The sequence below is a fragment of the Myotis daubentonii genome, chromosome 1 (genome assembly GCF_963259705.1).
Source record: "Myotis daubentonii chromosome 1, mMyoDau2.1, whole genome shotgun sequence".
Classification (NCBI taxonomy): Eukaryota; Metazoa; Chordata; class Mammalia; order Chiroptera; family Vespertilionidae; genus Myotis; species Myotis daubentonii.
In genome coordinates this window covers 95,426,305-95,444,205 of record NC_081840.1, presented here as the reverse complement: position 1 = coordinate 95,444,205, position 17,901 = coordinate 95,426,305, and the positions used below count along the sequence as shown (strand labels likewise).

General features: G+C 38.9%; 1 protein-coding gene across 5 annotated transcripts in view; it reads right to left on the bottom strand.

Moving 5' to 3' along the window:
• Positions 1-17,901, bottom strand: part of MINDY3 (MINDY lysine 48 deubiquitinase 3) — a 120,753-nt gene that overhangs the window by 27,901 nt on the left and 74,951 nt on the right. For all 5 annotated transcript variants that reach the window (XM_059711579.1, XM_059711586.1, XM_059711570.1 and 2 more), the window contains one exon: positions 13,083-13,155. In XM_059711579.1, coding sequence (XP_059567562.1) covers positions 13,083-13,155 — 73 coding nt within the window. The remainder of the gene's footprint in view (positions 1-13,082; positions 13,156-17,901) is intronic.

The window sequence follows — 17,901 nt, the reverse complement described above, 5'->3', positions numbered from 1 at the left end:
ATCGGCACCCCCAACCTCCTGCGGCGCCTCCCCCCGGCAGGCCCAGCCCCTGATCAGCCCCCCCACCCAGATCGGGGGCAGGGCCGGCCAGCCCACCTCCCGTGGCCCCTGCCGGCCCCACCCTTTATTGCCCCCCCACCCCGATCAGGGGTGAGGTTGACTGGCCAACCGCCCATGGCCCCTCCCCCCCACTGGCCTGGCCCCAATCGGCCCCCATCAGAGTGGGCCAGCCAGACCTCACCCATGCACAAATTCGTGCACTGGGCCTCTAGTAATATCATATATTAGAGGCCCAATGCAAGAAATTCATGCAAGAATAGGCCTTCCTTTCCCCAGCTGCTGGCATCAGCTTCCCTCTGGCACCTGGGACCCGGACTTCACGCTGGCACCCGGGACCCAGGCTTTACTCCAGCCCCCAGCAGGCACCTGGAACCCAGGCTTCCCTCACAGCCCCAGCTTTGTCCAGAAGGTCGTCCAGAAGGATGTCTGGTCTAATTAACATATTAAGCTTTTATTATTATAGATAGGAAGGCCTGAAAACTCTACCAAAAAAACAAAAACGAAAACAAAACACCACCTGTTAGAATAAACAAATTCAAAACTTGCAGTATATAAGATCAATATACAAATATCTCTTGCATTTCTATAAACTGATAAACTATCAGAGAGAAATAAAAATCTATCCCATTAACCATTGTTTAAAAAAGAATAAAATATCTAGGAATAAAGTCAGCCAAGGGAATAAAAGACCTGAACACTAAAAACTATGAAACACTGATAAAAGAAATTGAAGAAGACACAAATAAATGGAAAGCTCATGGATTGAAAGAATTAATTGTGTTAAAATGTTCATACTACCCAAAGAGATCTCCAGATTCAATGCAATCCCTATAAAGATCCAAGGCATTTTTCACAGAACTAAAACAAGCAATCCTAACATTTGTATGGTACCACAAAAGACCCCAAATATCCAAAGTAATATTGAGAAAGAAGAACAAAGCTGGAGGCATCACATCCCCTGTTTTTGAACTATATTACAGACCTATAGTAATCAAAACAGAATAGTATTGGTATAAACACACATATGTCAATGGAACAGAATAGAGACAGTCTGTTCAATAAATGGTGATGGGAAAATTGGGCAGGTATATGCAAAACAAACAAAACAAAACAAAACAAAACAAAACAAAACAAAACTGAAACTAGACCACCAACTTACACCACACACGAGAATAAACTCAAAATGGATAAAAGACTTAAATGGAAGTCATGAAACCATAAAAATGCTAGAAAAAAGCATAGGCAGGCAAAATATCAGATACCTCACATAACAGAATTTTCACAGATACATCACCTAAGTCAAGAGAAACAAAGGGAAAAATAAACAAATGGGGCTACATAAAAATAAAAAAGCTTTTGCACAGCAAAAGAAACCAGCCTCAAAATGAAAAGGGAACCTACTGTATGGGAGAATGCATTCGCCAATGATACATCTGATAAGGGGTTAATTTAAAAAATATACAAAGAACTCATACAACTCAACACCAGTTAGATCAGCGGTTCTCAACCTGTGGGTCGCAACCCCTTTGGGGGTTGAACGACCCTTTCACAGGGGTCGCCTAAGACCATCAGAAAACATATATAATCACATATTGTTTTTTGTGATTAATTACTATGCTTTAATTATATTCAATTTGTAACAATGAAAATACATCCTGCATATCAGATATCTACATTACAATTCATAACAGTAGCAAAATTACAGTTATGAAGTAGCAACGAAAATAATTTTATGGTTGGGGGTCACCACAACATGAGGAACTGTATTAAAGGGTTGCGGCATTAGGAAGGTTGAGAACCACTGGGTTAGACAAACAGTGTAATTGAAAAATGGTGAAGGCTTAAATAGACACTTCTTCAAAGAGGACATACAATGGCCAAGAAATATCTGAAAAAAATGCTCTAAGTCACTAATCATCAGAGAGATGCAAATTAAAACAACAATGAGGTACCATCTCACACCTGCCAGAATGGCTACCATCAACAAATCAACAAACAAGTACTGGTGAGGATGTGGAGAAAAAGGAACCCTAGTACACTGTTGGTGGGAATGCAGACTGGTACAACCACTATGGAAAACAGTGTGGATTTTCCTCAAAAAATTAAAAGTGGAACTGCCATTTGACCCAGTGATCCCATTTCTAGGAATATATCCTAAGAAGCCAGTAACACCAATCAGAAAGAATATATGCACTCCTATGTTCAGAGCAGTGTTATTTAAAGTAGCTAAATTCTGGAAATAGCCCAAGTGCCCATCAATGGATAGATGAATTAAAAAACAGAGGTACATTTATACCATGGAATGCTATGCAGCTGTAAAAAAAAAAGAGAGAGAGAGAGAGAGAGAGAAGGATTTCTTACCCTTTGAGACAGTATGGAGGGACCTGGAGAGTATTATACTAACTGAAATAAGCCAGGAGAGAACCAAGATGGCGGCATAGGTTAACGCCGGAGTTTGCTGCTTTGAACAACTACTTCAAAAGTGAAACTAAAACACGGAACGGACATCACCCAGAACCACAGGAACGCTGGCTGAGTGGAAGTCCTACAACTAGGAGGAAAGAGAAACGCACACGGACACTCAGAGGAGGCGCAGTGCTGAAGTCAAATTCTGAGGTGCGGAGTGCTCGGAGCGGGCTGGCGGCGGAGGGCGAGGTTGTTGTTTTCAATCGGGAGGGAGTCACAGACTCTGAGCACCAGATACGGGCGAGTCTTTAGGGACCCAGACTCAAACGGGAGAAGCGGGACTGTCTGGCTTCGGTCAGAGCGAGTGCAGCTTTCTCTCCCAGCTTTGCAGCGGGTGCTGGGACTCAGAGAGGCAGAGCCCCTGGGGACAGGACTGAGAGCCGCCATAACTGCTCTCTCCGGCCCACCCTGTTGATCCTGTGCGACCCGCCCCACCCAAGCCCTGCACAGAGGCATTTGCCGGATAGCCTCAGGCAAAGGCTAGATTAGCACCTCCCTAGAGGACAGAAGTTCTCTCACTGCTGACACAGCTGATTCTCATAGCCACTTGGCCTGGAGGTCAAACCCTCCCTGGAATTAGCTACAACAATCAAGATTTAACTATAAGACTGCGAACAAAGACCACTAGGGGGTGCACCAAGGAAGCATAACAAAATGCGGAGACAAAGAAACAGGACAAAATTGTCAATGGAAGATATAGAGTTCAGAACCACACTTTTAAGGTCTCTCAAGAACTGTTTAGAAGCTGTCGATAAACTTAATGAGATCTACACGAAAACTAATAAGACCCTCGATCTTATATTGGGGAACCAACGAGAAATTAAGCATACACGGACTGAAATAACGAATATTATACAGACTCCCGACAGCAGACCAGAGGAGCGCAAGAATCAAGTCAATGATTTGAAATGCGAGGAAGCAAAAAACATCCAACCGGAAAAGCAAAATGAAAAAAGAATCCAAAAATGCGAGGATAGTGTAAGGAGCCTCTGGGACAGCTTCAAGCGTACCAACATCAGAATTATAGGGGTGCCAGAAGATGAAAGAGAGCAAGATATTGAAAACCTATTTGAAGAAATAATGACAGAAAACTTCCCCCACCTGGTGAAAGAAATGGACTTACAGGTCCAAGAAGCACGGAGAACCCCAAACAAAAGGAATCCAAAGAGGACCACACCAAGACACATCATATTTAAAATGCCAAGAGCAAAAGACAAAGAGAGAATCTTAAAAACAGCAAGAGAAAGACACTCAGTTACCTACAAGGGAATACCCATACGACTGTCAGCTGATTTCTCAACAGAAACTTTGCAGGCCAGAAGGGAGTGGCAAGAAATATTCAAAGTGATGAATACCAAGAACCTACAACCAAGATTACTTTATCCAGCAAAGCTATCATTCAGAATTGAAGGTCAGATAAAGAGCTTCACAGATAAGGAAAAGCTAAAGGAGTTCATCACCACCAAACCAGTATTATATGAAATGCTGAAAGGTATCCTTTAAGAAGAGGAAGAGGAAGAAAAAGGTAAAGATACACATTATGAACAACAAATATGCATCTATCAACAAGTGAATCTAAGAATCAAGTGAATTAATAATCTGATGAACAGAATGAACTGTTGATTATAATAGAATCAGGGACATAGAAAGGGAATGGACTGACTATTCTTGGGGGGGAAAGGGGTGTGGGAGATGCGGGAAGAGACTGGAGAAAAATCGTGCACCTATGGATGAGGACAGTGGGTGGGGAGTGAGGGCGGAGGGTGGGGCGGGAACTGGGAGGAGGGGAGTTATGGGGGGGGAAAAAAAGAGGAACAACTGTAATAATCTGAACAATAAAGATTTAATTAAAAAAAAAATAAAAACATGAAAAAAAAAAAAAAAGAAATAAGCCAGTCAGAGAAAAACAAGTATCACATGATCTCACGTATATGTGGAATCTAATTAACAAAATAAACTAATGAACAAAATAGATCCAGAGACATTAAAGCATGCAACAGACTCAGATATTTCAGACGGAAGGGGAGTGAGGGGTATGAGATTAACCAGTGAACTAACATGCATATACGCATAGCCCATGGATAAACAATAGTGTGGGGGAAGGCCTGGGGAGGGGACTGGAGCACGATGGAAGAAAGAGGATTAATGAGGGTAGGGGGAAGGGACATCTTTAATACTTTTAACAATAAAGATAAATTTGTAAAAAAAGAGGTGCTCATTAAATCTTAAAAAAAAAAAAAAAAAGGAGACATACTAATGGCCTATAGGTTTATGGAAAGATGCTCAATATCACTATTTATCGGGAAAAGGCAAATCAAAATCACAGTGAGGTATCAGTCCTCACCTGTTAGAACAATTAGGATAGCTTTTATCAGAAATATAAGAGATAAATGTTGGTAAGGATGTATAGAAAAAGAGAACCCTTGTACACTATTGGTGGGAATGTAAAATAGTACACCCATTAAAGAAAAAGGTAAGGTTTCTCAAAAATTGAACTCCTAGGTATATATCTGAAGGACTTCAAATCTGTAGTTTAAGGAGATCTGTGCACGCCCATAGTCACTACAGCATTATGATAGCCCAGATATAGAAACAACTTAAGTGCCCATCAACAGATAAATGGATAAAGAAATGGATTACACACACGCAAACACACACACACACACACACACACACACACACACACATTATTCAGACAGGAGGAATAAGAAAATCTTGCCTTTTGTAACATGAATGGAATTTGAGGGCATTATAGTAATTGAAAGAAGTTAGATAGAGAAAGACAAATCCTATACTTATATGTAGAATTCTAAAAGAACTGAATTTGTAAAAGTAGTAGAATGGTGGTTACCAGGGCCTGAGGGAGATGGGAATGTTGTTTGAAAGTAGAAACTTGCAACTAATAGAGAAATAAGTTCTGGAGAGCTAATACACAGCATAGTTATTATGGTTAACAATACAGTTTTATAAATTTCAAAGTTGCTAAGAGAATAGGACTTAATTATTCTCACTATAAAAAAGAAAATTATGTGATATTATAGTGGTGTTAGCTAACACTACTGTAGCAATGATTTTGTAGTATATAAATATGTAAAAGCAACACGTTGTATACCTTGCACTTACAGACTGTTACATGTCAATTATATCTCACATAAAAAATATTCTGGAAGAGCTGTTTAATAAGTAAATGAAAAAGCATGGAAATGACTTAACTTTTCAAAGAGCTTTTTCAGAAGGTGGTATTTTCCCATTTGACACTGAGTATAAGGAATGAAGATTCAAGTAGCCATAATTCAGTACCCTGAGAAACACGCAAACCTCATACCATGTCAGAACTTGATGAGCACTTAGGTATCCCTTTTTGTTTCCATTTTCCCATTTAAAATGCTGAAGAAGAAGACTCCCCTGGAGGAGGGATCCAAAATGGCGGAGGTATAAGCAGACGTGTCCTGTGCCTTGTCCTGGAGCAGATAAGGGTGAGCAGCTGAAACGGGTAACATTCAGCCCGAATAGGCAGAGGATTTTCAGCTGAGAGACTGTCTGCAGCTAGGAAAGACCGAGAACCCCCAGGAAAAAAAAAAGGTCGGTTGGAGACTGCGGCTGAAGCCTCTCGTGGTGCTCCAGCTGAGCGGCGGAGACTGCGCCATCTTGGGTGGTTGTTGCCGGCATCCAGAGACCAGCTACTAACCTGGAAACAAGGGATCTCAAGCAGCGTGACTGCCTGAACTCAGACGAGTACTGCTTCTTCTCACGGAAAGGTTGGACATCCCCTAAAGGTGCAGTTTGCAGTTCGGGTTGGAGGGAGGACCGAGCACGCGCGCGCAGGGCAGAATCTGCGCCCCACAGAGTCCGCAGCCCTTGGGACCAGCGTGACCCGCGAGTGGGGAAGGGGCCCCACAGGGCTGCTGGCAGAAGGGAACGCGAAAAATGAGCCCATAGCTGGACTGGATGTAAAGGAGCAGCCTTGGACTTTGCCAATCTGCTGGCTGCTTGGTGCCAGGGGCGAGTGGGCGCGCGGAAACTGCGCGCGGAGACTGTGCGCAGACCTGGAAGGTAGAGGCTTGCGAATTCACACAACTATCAGGCTCTTGTTACAGTTCCCCTTTGATCCGTGCATTTGATTATTAAACCCAGTGCATGGGATTCCCCAGTTGGGGTCATTCGCAGAGCCTGTAGGGGAAAGTTCTTTTTGGGGAGCCTGGGAAACAGCGGGCAGTGGCAAGGAACCAGCTCTGGGCAGTGGTCTTTCCTGAATCAGTTCCGAATACCATAGAGGAAAAAAAAAAAAAAAAAACCCTACTGATAGAGAGGACTAATAGCCTAGGAGGTCAATCCAGACACACTGCCACCCAGAGGCAGAGCCACGAACTGTCTCTTTTGTGATCACAAATAAAGGGAGTCTGGTAAACAAATACAACCTGCCTTAAAATCAGGTCTGTGGTTTACTGCACGGAGGGACAGTGTATCGCACGGAAGTTCAACACTCCCCTGAATGCCTGGCGGGACTGAGGCGTGCCAAAAAGAAAAGTGGAAGATCTGAAGCACCTTCACTTCCGAATATTTTTATATATTTTTTTTTAAATTCTTTTTTCACCATTTCATCAAGAACCTATTTTATTTTATTTTTATTTTTTATTTTTTTCATCACCTGATTTTACCTTTTTAATTACTACATTTTTTTAACCAGTATTATTGCTATCCTTTTACCATTTTTTCAAGTATCATTTTATTTTTTATTATTTTTTTTATTATTTTTCTTTATTTTATTTTGGGATTAGTGTTCTACACTCTATTTTCATCGTTCCTTTAGCATCATTTCTCTCTATCTCACATTTACCCTTAAGCCAAAACTCTCTTCCTCACTTTTCCCCTTTTGTTGTCCTGTTTCTCTTACCCTATTCCTGCTTTGGATTTTACCTATTCCTTCTTTCTACACACTGTCTAAATTTCACCCTACTTATATATCTAATTTCCAATCCCTCGCTCTCCCCATACAAATAGCCTCTTCCCCACCTCTATTTCATTCTCTTAATTTTGTTGTTGTTGTTGTTTTTTGTTTTTGTTTATTTTTTTGGCTTTTTTTTTTTTCTTTCTCTCTCCCTTTTCCCAATCTCATTTCGGCACTCCTTTTTGTTTTTTATTTTTCTCTTTAATCTTTTTCTCTTTTTTTCTTCTTTATCCCCTTATTCTCTTCGCTTGGGGGGGTCACCTTTATTTGGGGTTATTAATATCGTTAATGCATTTAGTTCGGTGCCTTTTACGTTGTGCCTTGTTGTGTTGTATTTTGTGCCTTTGAATCAGCGCAGCAGAGAGAGAACTACATAACCAAACACCTTGAGAAGAGAAATCATGGTGAAACAAAGAACCAACCCAAATATGAAAGAAAAACAGGCATCATCAGAAAAGGAAGTAAACGAAATCGAGGCAATGGAGGCAAGCAACCTGTCAGAGAAAGAATTCAGAGTAATGGCCATAAGGTGGATGAAAAGAATGGAAGACCAATTCAACAATATGTGTAGGAACCAAGAGGAAATGAAGAAGAACCAAGAGGAAATGAAGAGAAACCAAGAAGAAATGAAAAACAACATCACTGCCATAAAGAACTCAATAGAAAGCATCAACAGTAGACTAGAAGAAGCAGAGGATCGCATCAGCGAGCTAGAAGACAAGGTAGAAAAAAATACCCAAACAGAACAGCTTCTAGAAAAAAAAATTAAAAAGCAGGAAGAGAGCCTAAGAGAACTCTGGGACAATGCTAAACGAAACAACATCCGAATAATAGTGGTGCCAGAAGGAGAGGAAACTGAGCAAGGACTAGAAAACCTGTTTGAAAAAATAGTAACAGAAAATTTCCCTGATATAGGGAGGAAAAAACTCACACAAATCCAAGAAGCTCACAGAGTCCCAAACAAAATTAACCCAAAAAGACCGACACCAAGGCACATAATAATTAAATTGGCAAACACCAACGACAAAGCAAGAATCTTAAAAGCAGCCAGAGAGAGACAGAAAGTTACCTACAAAGGATCCCCCATCAGACTAGCGACCGATTTCTCAACAGAAACACATCAGGCAAGAAGGGAATGGAATGAAATATACAAAGTCATGCAAAGGAAGTGTCAGAATCCAAGAATACTATACCCAGCGAGGCTATCAATCAAAATTGAGGGTCAAATCAGGAGCTTCTCAGACAAAAACGGTCTACGGGAGTTTATTACAACCAAACCAGCAATGCAAGAAATGCTAAAGGGTCTGCTGTAAATAGAAAAAAACAGGAAACAAAGAAGGAACGCAGCGGTAAAGAACAAAAATGGCGACTAACAAGTTTCTATCAATAATAACTTTAAATGTAAATGGATTAAATTCCCCAGTCAAAAGGCATAGGGTAAATGAGTGGATAAGAAAACATGACCCATATATCTGCTGTCTACAGGAAACCCACCTCAGAAAAAAAGACGCACACAGACTGATGGTGAAGGGATGGAAAAAGGTTTTTCAGGCCAATGGAAGTGAAAAAAAAGCCGGGGTAGCAATACTTATATCTGACAAATTAGATCTCAAAGTGAAGGACATAAAAAGAGATCAAGAAGGCCACTTCATAATACTAAAGGGAGCAGTCCAACAGGAAGAAATAACTCTGGTAAATATATATGCACCCAATATAGGAGCACCCAAATACGTAAGAAATCTTCTGGAGAAGATCAAGGGAGAGATTGACAGCAATACAATCATAGTAGGGGACCTTAACACCCCATTATCTCCACTGGACAAATCCTCTAAACAGAAACTCAGCAAAGAAACATCAATCCTAAATGACTCACTAGATCAGATGGAATTAATTGACATCTTCAGAACATTTCACCCCAAAGCCACAGAATATACATTCTCCTCAGGTGAACATTTGTCATCTTCAAAGATAGACCATATATTGGGTCACAGACAAAGTCTCTTCAAATTCAAGAAAATTGAAATCATATCAAGTATCTTCTCAGACCACAAAGGCATAAAACTGGAAATCAACTACAACAAAAACAATCCAAAAAAATCAAACACATGGAGACTAAATAGCATGCTATTAAACAACGACTGGGTCACCAGTGAGATCAAAGAAGAAATAAAAAACATCATGGCAACAAATGACAATGAAAACACAACAATCCAAAACCTATGGGACACAGCAAAAGCAGTCTTGAGAGGGAAGTTCATAGCTCTACAAGCCTACTGCAAGAAACAAGAAACAATGATAATAAATGACCTAACTCTACAACTCGAAGAATTAGAAAGAGAGCAACAAAAAAAGCCCACTGTAAGCAGAAGGAAGGAAATAACAAAGATCAGAGCGGAGATAAACGACATAGAGACCAAAAAAACAATACAAAAGATCAACAAAACCAAGAGCTGGTTCTTTGAAAGGATAAACAAGATTGATACACCTCTAGCCAGGCTCACCAAGAAACAAAGAGAGAGGACCCAAATAAACAAAATCAGAAATGAAAGAGGAGAAATAACAACAGACCCCATAGAAATACAAAGGACTGTTAGAAAATACTATGAACAACTCTACTCCAACACACTAGACAACCTGGAGGAAATGGACATATTCCTAGATAAATACAACCTTCCAAAACTTAACCAGGAAGAATCTAAAAATCTCAATAGGCCAATAACTATGGAGGAAATCGAAGCAGTAATCAAAAAGCTTCCAGCAAACAAAAGCCCGGGGCCAGATGGCTTCACAGGGGAGTTTTACCAAACATTCAAGGAAGACCTAAAACCTATCCTCCTCAGACTATGTCAAAAGATCCAAGAGGAAGGAGCACTTCCCAGCTCATTCTATGAAGCCAACATCACCCTAATCCCAAAACCAGATAAAGACAATACAATGAAAGAGAATTATAGGCCAATATCCCTCATGAACATAGATGCCAAAATCCTCAACAAAATCCTAGCAAATCGGATCCAGCAGCACATCAAAAAGATCATACACCATGACCAAGTAGGATTTATCCCAGGGATACAAGGATGGTACAATATCCGCAAATCAGTAAACGTGATACATCACATAAACAAATTGAGAGAAAAAAACCACATAGTCATATCAATTGATGCGGAAAAAGCATTTGACAAAATCCAACACCCTTTCTTGATAAAAACTCTCAGCAAGATAGGAATTGAGGGATCATACCTCAACATAATAAAAGCCATATATGACAAACCCACAGCCAACATCATAATCAATGGGCAAAAACTAAAACCATTCCCCCTAAAAACAGGAACAAGACAGGGATGCCCCCTCTCACCACTCCTGTTCAACATAGTACTGGAAGTACTAGCCATTGCGATCAGACACGAAGAAGAAATAAAAGGCATCCGGATTGGAAAAGAAGAAGTAAAACTGTCCTTATTTGCAGATGACATGATACTGTACATACAGAACCCTAAAGACTCCATCAAAAAATTATTAGACTTAATAAATGAATTCGGCAATGTAGCAGGATACAAAATTAATGCTAAGAAATCCATGGCATTTCTTTACACCAATAGTGAACTTACAAAAAGTGAAACTACAGAAGCAATCCCATTTACCATTGCACCAAAAAAATTAAAATACCTAGGAATAAACTTAACTAAGGAGGTAAAAGACTTATATGCTGAAAACTACAGGACACTGAAAAAAGAGACAGAGGAAGACATAAACAGATGGAAGAACATACCGTGTTCATGGATTGGTAGAATCAACATCATCAAAATGTCCATACAACCCAAAGCAATTTATAGATTCAATGCAATCCCCATTAAATTACCAACGGCATATTTCACAAATCTAGAACGAACGTTCCAAAAATTCATCTGGAATAAAAAAAGACCCCGAATAGCTGCATCAATCCTGAGAAAGAACAAAGTAGGTGGGATCTCAATACCAGATATCAAACTGTATTACAAAGCCATTGTTCTTAAAACAGCTTGGTACTGGCACAAGAACAGACATATAGATCAATGGAATAGAATAGAGACCCCAGAAATCGACCCAAACCACTATGCCCAATTAATATTCGACAAAGGAGGCAAGAGCATACAATGGAGTCAAGACAGTCTTTTCAATAAATGGTGTTGGGAAAATTGGACAGATACATGCAAAAGGATGAAACTAGATCACCAACTCACACCATACACAAAAATAAACTCAAAATGGATAAAAGACTTAAACGTAAGACGGGAAACCATAAAAATACTAGAGGAATCCACAGGCAGCAAAATCGCAAATATATGCCGAAGAAATTTCTTCTCTGATAATGCTCCTAGGGCAATGGAAACTAAAGAGAAAATAAACAAATGGGACTACATCAAAATAAAAAGCTTTTGCACAGCAAAGGAAACCATCAAAAAAACAACAAGAAGACCCACTACATGGGAGAACATATTTACCAATGATACCACCGATAAGGGTTTAATTTCCAACATTTATAGGGATCTCATGAAACTTAACAAAAGGAAGATAAACAATCCAATAAAAAAATGGGCAACGGACCTAGATAGACACTTTTCAAAAGAGGACATACAGAAGGTCGAAAGACATATGAAAACCTGCTCAAAATCACTAATTATACGAGAGATGCAAATCAAAACCACAATGCGTTATCATCTCACACCTGTCAGAATGGCTATCATCAACAAATCAACAAACAAGTGTTGGAGAGGATGTGGAGAAAAAGGAACCCTTTTGCACTGCTGGTGGGAATGCAGACTGGTGCAGCCACTGTGGAGAACAGTATGGAGCTACCTCAGAAGACTAAAAATGGAACTCCCATTTGACCCAGTGATCCCACTACTAGGAATATATCCCAAAAAACCAGAAACGCCAATTAGAAAGGATATATGCACCCCTATGTTCATAGCAGCACAATTCACCATAGCTAAGATTTGGAAACAGCCTAGGTGCCCATCAGCAGATGAGTGGATTAGAAAACTGTGGTACATATACACAATGGAATACTATGCTGCGGTAAAAAAAAAAAGGAACTCTTGCCTTTTGCAACAGCATGGATGGAACTGGAGAGCATGATGCTAAGTGAAATAAGCCAGTCAGAGAAAGATAAATACCACATGATCTCACTCATTTGTGGATTATAGAGAACAACATAGACTGATGAAAAGGGACAGACCCAAAGACTGAGAAACAGCGATCAGGCTATCAATCACCAGAAGGAAAGTAGGGGAGGGCGGGGGTAAGGGGAAGAGATCAACAGAAGGACTTGTATACATGTATATAAGCCAAACCAATGGACATGGACAACGGGGGGATGGGAGCATGAGTTTGTGTGTGTGGGGGGAGGTTGGGGGTTAATGGGGGGGATGAGGACACATTTGTAATACCTTAACTAATAATAATAAAAAAAAAACAATAATAAAAAAAAATGCTGAAGAAATGCAACCTATGTTTCATTCAATAACCCAACAACTCTTGTGACTAGAACTCAGGTAAATATCAACCTATTTCAAGTGTATAAAGATATAAAACACGAAGTCAATGTTAATAAAATAATAAAATATTTTACCTTCTGGGTCATAGGTTTGAAAAACTCGCCTGGCTTGTTCTGAAGGAGCCTCAGGGGCAACCAAAGCCATATCCTGAAAAGATAAACAGCATGCTATTCACTAGTTACAGTACCAGGACATTGAAAATGAAGCAACAAATACTAAGATAGGACAAAGAAATGATGGCATTTGGAGGCAGAAGACTTCAAGTTATATTTATATCATAGAGTGGTGACTAAATAAATCACAAAATCTCTGGACCTTAAAAAATGGGAATAATCCTTCAACAATAGAGAATTGTTCTGAGAATGGCATTCAAAGCTTTTTATAAAAACACTTAAAGTCTAATATTATATAGGTAATTACTATAAAAATGCAGTCTGTAAAAATTAATAACTTATACATTTGCTTTACATTATAGTCCAAACAAGAAGAAATATTACTTAAATATAACTTAAAATATAGTCTAGCTTTCAAATATTTGAAAATTAAATCCAGAGGTATATGCTAGAAAACAATTACATAGCAATGCATTTGAAATTTATTACTTTAGGGAGCATGCTATATCAAACCTAGCCACAGATCAACAATTAAGTTCTGCATGTCCAGAATTTTAAATTTTCTTAACTCCAAGGAAATACTGGAAAGGCAAAATGACTAGTATTTTTTCCCATACAACTCATTCTCTATCATAACTCATTTCTTTACACAGTAATCCATATTATAATTTACTAGAGGCCCAGTGCACCAAATTCATGCATAGGTAGGGTCCCTAGCGGCTGCTGCCGGGCCACCAGATGGGGCCTCCCTTCATTCTGCACCACCCTCTGGTGGTCAGTCCATGTCATAGCAAGCAATCGAACTCCCAGTCTCCCGGTCAAACTCCCGAGGGGACACTTTGCATATTAGGCTTTTATATATAGATAGATGATAAATAAAGACAGTATTCAGTGTTATCTTGGATTCTTCACAAACCTTTACTCCACATATTTAAACTGTTAGGAAATTCTACTATTTAACTGACATGAACCCAGGCTCTAGGCTCCAGAAGTTTTCCTGTATTCACAGCTTTAGTTTCAGGCTTTGTCTAGATTGTGTTCACTTAGACAAACCTCATCAAAGAAACAAGTTCTCAAGTATCCCTATTTACCATCTTGAATCTTTTTAAAGATGTTGCGGGTTACAAATTATAAATACAAATTAAAATGCTGTTCCTCTATAGTAATAAATTTTTTTTTCAAATATATTTTATTGATTTTTTACAGAGAGGAAGGGAGAGAGATAGAGAGTCAGAAACATCGATGAGAGAGAAACATCGATCAGCCGCCTCCTGCACATCCCCCACCGGGGATGTGCCCACAGCCTCTAGTGAAAATATAAAAAGCTTAGGCTTTAAAAAACATGCTAGTATTCTTATTTGAATAGGCTATATATGCTGGCCTGATACTTGAAACTTGGGCAAAACTGATGGACCATGGTTAACAAATGCTCATTTAGAACAGAGGGTATGTGCATTTTTTTTTTTTCTGTAATTGGTGGCTTGATTTGGCCTGTGGCCCATAGTTTGCTGAATCACAATTTAAACAATAAATTATATGTCTTCCCAAATGCTCTAATAGTTATTAAACATACCTTCTTTGGGATACAACTGGGGATAAAAAGATGTCTTAACAGGTTTCACAAAGAAGCATTTGGCTCTCATCTGAAGGAGAAAATTCTAGCTAGAAGGAATAGAATTGCAAAAGGCAGGGAGATGTGCAGTAGCATAGGATGTGGAGGAACTGAAAGAGTTAAGAGGACCATGAACTGTGTGAGAAAAAGTAGTTAGGAAGAGAAATCAGCTTTAATGAAAGAATAAATTTGATTTTGAACATTCAGAATCTGGAGGTGATGGTTGAACATCCAAGTAGAGCACATGGAGATATCTTTTTTTTTTTTTCAATTACAGTTGACATTCAATATTATTTTATATTAGTTTCAGGTGTACAGCTTAGTGGTTAGACATTTATGGAGTTACTAAAGGCCTGGTGCACAAAATTCATGCACAGGTACAGTCCCTAGGCCTGGCCTGCAATCAGAGCCATCTTCCCCAGCTGCCCGCAGCCGGCCCCGCCCCCTGCCGCCACCCACCCCCAGTTCCCCATTCGCCATCGGGTGATCGGTGCCTGACGGCCCAGGGAAGGGACCAAAGGGTCAGTTGTTCCCATCCACTCACTGGCCCCACCTCTGCTGCGGGTGGCCATCAGGTGATCGGAGCCTGCTGGCTGGGGAAAGGAACCAAGAGGTGGTCAGTGCACCTCATAGTGACTGGTCCAGCAGTCGTTCTGCCATTAGGGTCAATTTGCATATTATCCTTTTATTATATAGGATAGAGGCCTGGTGCATGGGTGGGGGCCGGCTGACCTGCCCTGAAGTGGGCCCTGGACCGAGTTGGGGCTTCCCGCTGGGGGGCGGGCCAGCCTGGGCGAGGAGTCACAGGCGGTTTGCAGGCCAGCCACACCCCCAGCTTTGTCAGGAAGGATGTCCGGAATGACGTCCGGAAGACGTTTGGTCTATCCGGTCTAATTAGCATATTACCCTTTCATTAGAATAGATCTTAATGCCTGGCATATTATGAAAATGTCATGGTTTCCAGTTGTATGCTTCTCATACCTAATAGAATTAGGATTTTTGCACTAGAGGAGATTAAGGCTGAGAACCTACCCGGTAAGATACTGAGACAGATGAAAGTAGATTAGTTCAAAGACATCAGAATAGAGTATTTCCAAAAAGAAATTTAGACAACTTATTGGTTGAAGTTCAGAAGTGTGAAACAAACCTGTATGTGAGGAAACAATAAAAACCCTATATGTGAACTACTTAAACAGAAATTCCTTTTTTTCCTCCCAAAATACAAACCAGTAGTATTGGTCAGGTTCCACATCATAAAACTATCAACTGTAACTGTCATTACTAACAAAGTAAATTGTGTCTTGAATGATTAAAAAAACACCTTGCTTTGCTCCTTTGGTCTCAATGATATACTAATAGCTATTTGCTAAACTCCTTAGGAATTAACTGTCCTTAACCTATTACTTATTTTAAGGTGTGTTTATATTACAGGGGTGGGGGGGTGAGAAAAGAAAAGTAAGTACAGCATTAAAAAAAAAAAAAGATTACAGTGAATTCTAATAAACACATTCCAAAAATTGTCATCCGCATATCAGTAGTCTTCTAAATTGATTATTGTATTGCTTATTTTAGTACTTAGAATGCTTTTTAGATTACTATAGAAAACAATCTCTTAGTTAAAGCTTATTTAAATGTTTGCAGATGAAATAATAAAAGCTACAAAACCACTTTCTATTCCCATTAAAGTGTTTAATGTTGAACTTTTAACGTCCTAATTTGATTTAAAATTACAAATTCTAACCCAAATTTTTACCAATTTATTTTACTTAAGCACTTCTGAACAAGGTTCTTGGTTTAAAGATCTGTAGCAGAATAATCCATGTAGCAAATTTGGTGATAAATTAATATTAAATGTTTCATATTTACATAGTAAGATTGAACAGCAAGTATAGAATTCCATTCACTTGAGAGTCTTTTGCAATCTTAAGCAAAATATTTTAGTGAGAATATAAGTGCTATATTTTTCTCACTACATATAAAATGATTTAATTATAAAGGATGAAGTAAAATAAAACTTTCATGTAGTAACTGTGTAAGTGTGAAAAACAATATGAAGAAGAGGATTCTAACCCTCACATTTCCCACTTCCAAGGCTTAACACAGCGAGAACTTTTAGATTACATATTTAATATATTTTCACTATATAACTATCCACACACCCATAATGTTTTAAATACTGTCAAGCTTATTAGATGGTACAGAATGATCCAGTCTGTACATTTAAGTTCACGATCTAATAAAAGAGAGAAAAAAATATGCTACTATATGCTTATTTCCATGAATGGTATTAAAATTATCTTAAGAAAATTACCTTCTAAAAAAAAGTTAAACATATATTAACCCCCCACCCTAAAAAAACTGTTGGGCTACAAATAAAGATTCCAATTATGTAATTCCAAGTTATCTAAGTCAGCAAAGATGCTTTAAGCATTTTCTATTTTTTATCACTAATCGCAGTACTTAGAAGAAATTTTCAATATGTATTGTACCTGAAACTCTTTTAGATACCTGACTAGGAAAAGATCTTAACATAAAAGTCAAATATTTAAACACTTTTATTTAGCTATTTAAACTCTGACTTACCATCAAAATTATTGTTATACTATAAGTAGTTCTCCACATTATTCGAATATAATCAGAAGCTTTTATCAGAGGAATGCTAGAGCAAACAATTTCAAATCAGTCAATTTACTTACTGGTCAACAGGGATTGCTAGACAATACAGCTTTTAAAATTATCTAGCCTCGGCCAATTTTCCTAAATTGGCAAAGTGCTACAGAAGAGAAGGGAAAGAAAAAAACCCAAGTTGTAATGGGACTATCTAATTACCTACAGTCATGAAACAAATATCTCTTTTTCATGTATTTCTGTATGTACTATCAGTATAATTATTCACTATTCACCATAAACCTTTTAAAATGTGGAAATACTAGCTAACCTTCTAAACGCCTATTGAAATACAAGGAAGGTCTGTATTCAGTTTGTTGGCTAGGTATAAGTAATTCACTACTGGAAAGGTCTTTAAAGTTTATTCATTATACTTTTCATCATTATCAAGAGCAATCTGCTGTCGTGAGTAATCAAAAAACCTCTGAGAGCCTTATCTAACTTTAGAAATGATCACACATATATAAATTACATTTTAGCTTGCAGACATTTTATGGTGCT